We start from the raw sequence: 9,792 nt of genomic DNA, 5'->3' as shown, positions 1-9,792 counted from the left end.
CTCTGTGCTGGGAAGGAAGCTGAGCTAGGAATGTGGGCAACCAGCACCCTCCTACCTCCTCTTCCTCTGCCTTCCAGAGCCCCGATCGCAGGTCCCTGTGTTTGTGGTGTCGCTTGTTGCCAGGTAACGCCTGGCCTGGCAGCCGGCTGTCGCGGAGCCATGGAGGATCCCTTCCGGATCGGAAGGGGCTTCTTACAGATCATCGAGTCCCATGTTTGCAGCTGTGGTGGGCCAGGGACTCCTGGCTGAAGGGCTCCTCCCTGATGGCCCCTTGTTCTTCAGCCACCCCACCTTGGATTGGGGGAACATGTGGTTAGGAACCCCAAAATTCCCTTGCTCCGCTTGATGTCCATCTACATACCACCTTGGGCTGGGAGGGACAGGAGTGGGGGTGCCCTGACCCCCTCCGTCCCCTCAAGTGTCGCCCCCCCTTGGGCTGTCCTGGTACAGCGCAGTTGAGGGCAGTGAGGCCGCGGTGCTTTGAGCCATGGGACCGAGCACGGGTCATGCTGGAACTCGAGTACTTCAGTGTACAGCCTGGACACACACACATGGACACATGGCCTGAGCTAGGGATCCCCTACTCAGTCTCAAAATCCCGGAAAGACCCAGGCAGCTGGATGTGTAGGCAGCAAAGAGAGGTGGTTTTGTCCACACCTGCTCCCTCTTTGGGCTCTCAGAGACAGAAGACAGGTGGCACCCCAAAACACAAAACTCCCAGGTATTTGGGGTGCCCACCACAACCAAGAGGGGACATGTATCTGGGCAGCTCCCCAAAGAGATCCAGATTTTGGTGTGCCCTCCCTGAGATGGTCTCTGGATAGGACCCAGATGCCCAGATGGCCCCCCAGGACAAGGATGGGATGGTGCCTGGGCAACCCTCTGCAACCAGGAGGAGATCCATGTGTCTGGGGTTCCCCCCAAGGCCAGAAGTGGAACACTGGCATCCAGGCTGTCCCCTCACAACCAGAAGAGGACCCAGGCATCATTTAGGGATTCTGAGGGGAGGCAGTTGGGGGGCAGTGGGTAGGGGTTTCCCCATCACCTTCTGCACACTGTAGTGGTTGCCCTTGGAGTTGCTGTTATCCTGAGGGGACTCCCACTCCAGCATCACATTGAACTCCAAAACCTCCTTCACCTCCAGTGCTCAGACATGGAGGGGGACAGATACTCTGTGGGACAGTCTTTGCTCCATGACCCTTAGGCACCCCAAATAGTCCCCAAAACTAGTCCGTGGCCCACAAATATCCACAGTGGACCACAAATACTCCCCCAAAATGCCTGGCCTAGCACATCCAGCCTCTAAACCACACCCCAAAACACACTGCTCCTGTTGCCCCCAGTGCCTCTCATCCCAGTGTGGCCCAGTGGTTGCAGTACCCTCAGCCCAGTGCTGCCAGTACTGCTACACTAGGACTCCCAGAATAGCCCATCTCCATGCTACCAGTGCCCACTGAGAACGTGCAATAAGAATGCCCTCCCAGGCTGCCAGCAAGCATGTCCTACCTAGCATGGCCAGCCCAGCTCCCCCATCCTTGTGCTTCCAGTACGCTCAGTCCCAGAACTCCCACTAGTCCCTGTGCCACTGGTGATATGCAGAGGGAGTGCAGATGCGCCTAAGATCTGCTTTGACACAATCAGGATTTACAGCTCAAATTTTAAATAAGTCACCACTCCTCTGGTGAGAGACTTGTGAGTGATTCTAACACCCTGGCCTTGACCCTGATACAGCAGGTTCCTTTGGGGGGAGTAGAGGGCCATGGATCTGGGAACAGGGCCACTTCAGTGTGGGGATGTCACCTGCCCATGACCCTCAAATGGCTTGTTCCCTGAGAGTCTGAAGGTCCCTGACCTCACAGGAACCCTCCTATACCAGCGCCCAGAGGTCCTTGTTCCCAGGAAGTCCCCATCTCCACTGGAGGTCTGCAGCTAGGAGCAGTACCCTGAGATGGGGCTAAGGGTCCCCATGGGTCTGGGGCAGGTCCCCAGGCTATGGGTTCTCAGGAGTCACCAGGCACCTTGAAGACCTTGACCCTGTGAGGGGCAAGTGATGCAGAAGGGGTTTGTGTGGTGATGGCAGGATGAGGGCACAGATCCTGTGGTGTTCCAGCATGGGGGTCCACTGGCTGCCTCCTGCCTGCCCATGCACCACTGGTCAGTTTCTGTTCGTATCAGAGAATATTAAAGAACAAATTAATTGCATATGTTACGGTGGCTTTTATGCAATTTTAGATCTTGTGGATCTGATATAGCTGACCTGTGTGTGTTGACAGACCTGTGTATGTTTATGTGCAAGTGCTTTCTTTGTTCAGAGTTAAGAGTCAACTAAAAGTCCTTGAGTATTTCGGCAGGGATGGTGTGTGGGTAACTTGGTCTTCCAGGTCAAATTAAATTAAAGTCACAAACACTGTTCAAAATGCTGAGTCCAATCTTGTGCTAAGCTCCTGCAGCCCCTAAACCCCTACAAGACCATAACAACATGGTGTAAAGGGCCAAAATCTGCAGATGCCTTTCTAATAGTGATTCTTCACCACTCTCCAAATCTTCCAGATGAGGAGAATGTGGAAAAGAGGAGACGTTGCTCAAGCAGGGTGTTTCCACATATATAGAAGGTACATACTTGTAATACTGTGTCAAGAAAAGCATCCTTGGACTTAAGAGGATCTTCAGCATATGCTTTGGTCTCTTGGTTGTAGATGTAGTAGATGAGTAGATGGCAAAACAATACCATTAACACCTGCTCAGTTGAATCTGATCCAGATAAATAAGTTATAGGTAAACAATCACCTGCTTACCCTGTGTTTAGTAATAGCATACTTTGAATCCATGTCATCTGTAGTTAGAGGGGTTTCTTGCAATCTCAGCACTCTGCTCTTAAGCATCTATTTTATTGGAGAAAGAGAGTAATTCTTGCCAAAACTACAGCTAAATCACTAGAGACAATAACATAAATCCTGAATTTGATGGGGTTTGGTTTTCTTGTTATAGCTAAAAGAACTCTTAAGGAGAAGATAGTAGGCTAAAACAAGAGTAAAGAGAGAAATTATTTATTTATAACACATTAGGAACACTTTTCACAGTACATCATTAACAGGGTGACTAAATAATAAGGTGATCATAAAAGGGTGACTTAAAAAGCTGGTTAAAGACAAGGCAGAGATTATAGGCTAGTCATGGAAACTGGTAGGCTTTTTCCTCCCATAAGCAAAGCTGCACAAATAAAGACTGTCTCATACTATTTCTGCAAAGGTAAAAGATTAATTTACTCAATCTGTACATTCTTTATATTGTATAAATTTACCAATACTTAGATTAACGTTTTCATATAGTTTTTGATTTTAAATTTAAATACAGTATTATGTCTCATTAATTTAAGGTGCAATTTATCAAAATCTACAGTAAATATTTTCTTCTTAATCAGTTCTCTTTGGCACACTTCTGGTCTGTCTAAATACAAAAGTGTAGGATTGAATCGAGTATATAACACTGCAGGTACTTGAAGGGTTTTTCGTTAGCAAATGAATATGATTTTATGCTTACCACAAGCTTATTCACAAAGAAATAACTGTATATGAATTTCAGTATAAGTTATATATAAAATGGCTAAACTACTTCAATGTGCAAGGCAGAAAAAAAATTGTTACAGCAACTCCTCCATTGAAAGAGTGATTTTTGCACCATGGAAATCTTGTATAAAATGTTATAGAAAATGGAGATTTTTTAATGAGGAAGTTTTCGGTGCTTCTTATCTTACAGCAATCCACCTGAGGACATGATTTTCTAGGTCCAGAAATGGTTCATAAGATACAGTTTAGCTGACAGGTTGGCACTATAGTGGTGTTGCAGCTATAAACTTGCATGTTCAACTGGCAAACTAAACCAAAGAGCCAAAAAACCCCAACCAGTCTGTGTAAGGAGTTTAGTGAAAGTGGCTTCTTTCTATGAGAAAGGTCTCATTCCTATATTCTTGATATATGTATATCTATCTATCTACTTTTATTGCAAGGAAGAAACATTTAGAATTTGCACTCTACCCTTTTGTTTTCATGACCTCTTCTTACTTTTGGGCTGACTAATATTTTGTTAAAATCATAAGTGGACAATAGAAAATGGGATTCTGTTTTTGATGGAAATGTATGAGGAAGCCATCAAAGTTGATTGAAATACATAAAGTATAACTTTACAAAAGCTCTTCAAGTGCCAGAAGAGCAAGCTCAGAGCAATTTATTTCAAATCTGAAGGCCAATACCAGCACCTGGCATTCACATGAAAGGTATGAGGAAACTTAGCTACATAAATACTGGACCTCTTTCAGTGACTAATTATTTCACAATTTAATAAAAACTAAACCCTATTCACAGTAAAATGTACTTATTTCAAGGCCCTTCTGGTCTGTTTTTTCCTGAATCACGCAAGTAGTATCCCCTCAGCTGCAGAAATTAGCATTTTGGCAAATGATCAAGTTACAGTGCAACCTGTTTAGAAGGCAAGGATGTAAAAAGGGATTTCATACAGGTACTTTGTGATGTGGTAATGTGTTAAATGCTGTGCTACTCCTGAGTAAAACACATTTGGCTGTCCCAGCTAATGACCCATTTATGAGCATGCTGATTCCAGAGAGGCATTTCACAGCCTCAGGAATAGTATATATTCTTTAAAAAAAAGTATTTTACAACTGTCTTTTTCTTCAGCCTATCAGTAAGGACTAAAAATGGTGAGTTCAAACTGTTGAGGGAGATGATGAGAAGGGGCAGAACTGGTAAGGAGAATCAGAGTCTGTGTGGTAAATCAGATGTAAGTGAGATGTAATTAATTCTCAATTTCCTTTAAGCTTTTTGAGATATTGCATATGGCCATGCTTAGTGCTCCTGTTTTATCTGAAAGCTATTGGCTTTAGAACTGGGATGTCTGTGTAAAGGATATAGTATCAGATTTATCTATAGCAAAGCCTCCATTGATGTAAGATTTCTTGGCCTGTGTTTCATCATTATCAAGTATTGCTGTTTCCAAGGCAAAAGGATTGACTATGTTGACTTCAGAGGTGACATCCATCTGCTCCAGCTCCTTTTTTGAGAGCTTCTCCACTACTCCTGTACCAAAGGCGTCTCCCAAGACATTCACCATTGTTCTGAATCGATCCCTACGGAACAAAAAAGTTGTCAGACACACCACTCAGTTGTTTAGGAAATCCTTTTAGTAAAAGTAAGGTACTCTAGCTCATGCAGTACTGTTTTCTTCCTGGTGCAGATTTGGGTAATTATTCAATTAAAAGAAAATAGTCTTTTAAAACAAGAATCAGAATTTTACCCACAGGTATTTGAAGAAGTCTGGAGTAATTTTCATGAGAAATTATTTTGTACAGGACATGCAAAACTTCAAGTCATGTCACTTGTCTGTTAGAGCAGTAATTCTACTGCTGTGGCATAGCCTTACAAAATGTTGGAAGAATCACCTCTCAGGCCCCTGAAATATGCTACAAAGCTGGCTCCCTTATGTAATGATAGATTGTGGGGTGCAACAGCAGAGTCTGCATTGTGCCTTTTGTCATTCTAACAGTCATATCCTCAGCCAGCAGAGCACCTAGCCCAGTATGTCCAGTATTCTGGCCCAAAGCTGGAAAAGGGAAAGGCCTGTCTTCTGCTGGTTTCTCCTCATTTAAGGGCTGAAGGACAAACCTATACTAAAAAAGTCACTTAAAGGAATATGATACTCCTGCACTACTGATTTTTCTCCAGACAGAAATGTGACACGCAGGCCTTTAAAACCTGCTGCTACTTGGCAGAGGAACAACAAACCCTTGCAACATAATAAAATTTGAAAATCAATGTGGAAGTATGGCATGGAGCATGGAAGGCCATGCTTCCCTGTTTTTCTTTTCAGCTACAGAGCACTACAAAGGCTGTGTAGCAAAACAAGTTTCTCTTTCTGTGCAGAGACATTGAGGTGGATATATTTACAATATTTCACAATACTTCTACAAAACTGCTGAATTCTAGTGCTAAAAAAGTTTTCTGTGTGCAACAAAAATATATGGTAGGGAAAGGAAGAGAGAGCAGTAAAGATTCGAGTAGGATCAGTGTGACAAGTGAGGAAATCAACACCACTGGAAACTCATCTGTTATAATAGTGCTATTCTATTTAATTTAATTTACACAGCAAAACATATCTTAGTCTGAAAAATGCCTTAATTGGAACCAGAAACATCTTGAATTATCTGTATGTTTCATGGTGGAAAAAGTACCTTCCATGTACTAATATTGTGCCTAAAACCCACAAAAGCTACAGACTTCTAAAGTGGAGTAAAAATCAGATCCATAAAGTCATGATTGCTCTGAGAAATAGGGTATTGTTCTCTTTCTCTCTCACTCCCATAAGGTAAGTAGAGGGCATCAAATGAAATTATTAGGGTGTAGATGAAAACAAACAAAATTCAATTATATCTCTGCATCATTGGGATGTGGAATTCATCTCCTAGGACTTGTGGAAACATGGGTCCCAAAGCAATGAGGCATTCATAGAAGAAGACAAAAATCACTTCTAACTCAGGAGCTCTCTGTTCTGCAATTTGCAGGAGGCTGGACAAATACTTTGGATAAAGGAACTATTATACATTTGGGTGTTCTTAGACTCTTTAGATACCTGCTCTGAGCCAGTGGTTTGAACTGATCTGCACTATCTTTAAGAACATTAAATGCCCACTAGGAATAGAAGAGAGCTGGAGAAAACAAAATTACTGTGGAGCACAGCAAACAAAACTATTAGACCCTGTTGCAGACAGCTGACTAGGAAAATTACTTGTGGATAGAACTGGTTCCTTTGGAAAAGTTATGCTTATACATAAATTGAATTGATTCTTGGATCCATACAATAGCCCTGATTTTCTGGAGACTGGCATTTCTCTTTATTTGCAAAATTGAGTTACATAAGAAAGAAATTAAATATATCTGTGAAATACATAGGTTGCCACCAGAAATCCTTCAATAAAATGACTGGAAAGGCCACAGGAGGAATGGCAAGGCATTTATCTTGAATGTAAATAAACCTGAAGAAGACATGCAAATACTATGAAATTATTAAGATCTCTGGATTGATACCAGTGAAATGTCATTCATGCAAACTGCAGGTGAAAAAGACCTTGGGCTGACCACCAAAGCTCCCACAGTTTAGCAGGCAAAAAACCTGAAGTTATACTTGTTAACTTGTGAATTCTCTATATCATGGGACAAAACTGAGTATTGATAGCCTTCTAACCTCCAGAATACACTCTGTGATTCTTTGGGCTTTTGCAAAATTGGCAGGGATACACACTGGTGTAACTTGAACAGAAAAGATTTCTGGTGAAAAGGCTTCTCTCCAGAAAGAGCAGATGAATGTGACTGAGAGGGTTTTGAAGTGTTCTGGTTTATATGGTTTGGATTCGGCATAAGAATCACTTTCCAAATTTAGATGTGTGCTTGTTGATTGAGGGCTGGGCCCTGAGTGCTCTCAGTGAAGAACAGTCCTAGCAAAGTAGTGGTGGCAGCACAGATCTGTGTACAACCTGCTATATGTGTGCATGTGGAATCCAGGGCCAGTTTTGCTTTGTTCATCCTGTGCTCCGCTGCCAGTTTATGGATATCATGTGCTTTGCAGCTTGTGGCTACATTTCATTTTTATGAATGATGTATGTTTAGCATAATGTGGTGGCATCTCTGACACTCTAGAGACATTTCTTGGTACTATCAAATTTGTCTGTTTTGAGGATGATGCTTATGATTTATTAGTGATGTGACCACTACTTTAAGGCAGGAAGCATCTCTGAATGTGAGGTTATTCACTGCCATCCCATGCAGGACTTATCTCACAATCAAAGCCATTACTGCATTCAACTCTGAACAAGCCTGGCCATAAGAGTAATCTTTGTCCATTTTCTGCAACTAAATGATTTTATTGCTTTCTTTCTCAGACTCACACATTTCTAGGCAACTTATGCAAACATTAAAAAAAAAGATCGGGAAAAAGAAAGAAATTAAATATGAGGCGCCTTAAACTTACAGAAGCCAGTCAACTGCAATGATCAGAGTAACATCCTCGGCAGGCAGGCCAATGGCACTCAGCACAATCACCATGGTAACAAGTCCAGCTTGGGGCACACCTGCAGCCCCGATGCTGGCTGCTGTAGCTGTGACACTAAATCCCAAATAAAATCCAGAAAAGGCATTCATGTTACTCTGTTTTCTGACACAAATAGCTTAATTCCACTGCAAGAAAGAAGCCTAAATGTTTCAGATTTCCTCTTGAATAGTATTTACTCAAAGTCAGGTATCAAGCTTATAGGACAAGCTATGTTCTGATGTACTCTTATGGTTACACTGCAGAATAACAGGCAACACATGTCTAGCAAGCAAACTGGATGGATCAAAGGTAGAAGCTGAATTAGGTTTGCAAGTGTTTGCAGGGAAGAATAATGTCAATTTTCATAACAGTGTTGTATATCCTGATCCATCCTACCCCCCCATCAGGTTGCACTGGCTAGGCCTTGGATCAAGAAATGAGAATATTTGTTATTTCTTAAGCTGTGAATAATAGTTTAAACTTTCCCATGGGGTATCCAAATGTACCATTCACAAAAAAGCTCACTTCCCACAAAATGCATGTGATAGCTTTAGTCTTACCTAATGGTAACGATTTGGCCAATATCCAGTTCTAAGTCATTCAGCTGTGCAATAAATATGGCTGCTACTGCTTCATAAAGAGCAGTGCCATCCATGTTGATGGTAGCTCCAACTGGAAGAACAAACCTTGTGATTCTTTTGTCAATCAAGTTTTTTTCTTCTGCACAGCGGAAGGTGACAGGCAAAGTTGCTGAACTGGCACATAATGAAACACATAAAATAAGTGAAAGCAACAACACACCATTTCTATTATGTTTCCTTTTGCTCAGAGCATGATCTGCTCTATGACTCAAAAGGAGATCTAAGGCAGGAAGGAAGGCTGCACCATGAAAAAGCAAAGCAACTTCTGTTATACCTTCTAAATATTGGAAGAAGTAGCTAAGTGTTAGTTCTCAAAATTACATGGTAAATTGCCATGGTATACGTAGTCACAAAAAATGTTCAACAGTTTAAATGCTGTCAAGTCTGTGGCTAATGAACTGAATGGCAAAGAACTGCCTCCTCCAGGGAGAGGCAGACTCTCATTTGGTGTAAGGCTAACGCACTCTGTAGTGTCCTTTGGTTATGATAGAAATAATGATGATAACACTATTTCAGCCTCCAGGGGACTCAGAACTGTCCACCTGATACCAGGGCTTTTAAAAAAGTAGCAATAAAAGCAGAGAACAGACCATGCAACACTACTAGGAACATTACAGAAAATATATTGTTTTTGTTTACCTGGAAGAGATCATAAGGGCTGTAAGAAGTGCCTGAGCCATCCCCATGGCAAACCGAAAAGGATTTTTCCTCACTATTATTAAGTAGATAAGCGGCAGAACTATACTGGAATGGATTGCAAGCCTGCAAAATAAAATCAACTAGTTAAACAAATAGATCCATCTCATTGTCTTTCTTTACTAAGATGTTGATAATAGGTACCTAGCTCTGTCCTCAAATATAATCATGAAACACTAAAGGTGACTTTAGGGACACCTAAAATTTAGGTGCAAAATTTAGAGAGAATGCCACATTAATAAAAAGCAGACTAATGCTGTTCTACACTTCCTTTTGGAAAGGAGAGAGAGACACCCTATATGAATTGTCTTTCCTAAGCTGAGCAAGAATTGACTTGAAAAATTTTTAAACTGATAAAAAT

The 9,792-nt window shown here is 42.0% G+C and overlaps 1 protein-coding gene across 1 annotated transcript in view; it reads right to left on the bottom strand.

Annotated features, from left to right (window-relative positions):
* Positions 1-3,031: 3,031 nt before the first annotated feature.
* Positions 3,032-9,792, bottom strand: part of SLC1A1 (solute carrier family 1 member 1) — a 42,528-nt gene continuing 35,767 nt past the window's right edge. The window contains exons 10-13 of the mRNA XM_005425586.3: positions 9,375-9,497; positions 8,655-8,849; positions 8,035-8,169; positions 3,032-5,140 (exon numbers count right to left, since the gene is read on the bottom strand). Coding sequence (XP_005425643.2) covers positions 4,894-5,140; positions 8,035-8,169; positions 8,655-8,849; positions 9,375-9,497 — 700 coding nt within the window. The 3' untranslated portion in view covers positions 3,032-4,893. The remainder of the gene's footprint in view (positions 5,141-8,034; positions 8,170-8,654; positions 8,850-9,374; positions 9,498-9,792) is intronic.

The sequence above is a fragment of the Geospiza fortis genome, unplaced genomic scaffold (assembly GCF_000277835.1).
Source record: "Geospiza fortis unplaced genomic scaffold, GeoFor_1.0 scaffold491, whole genome shotgun sequence".
Lineage (NCBI taxonomy): Eukaryota > Metazoa > Chordata > Aves > Passeriformes > Thraupidae > Geospiza > Geospiza fortis.
This window is presented reverse-complemented; position numbering and strand designations above follow the sequence as displayed.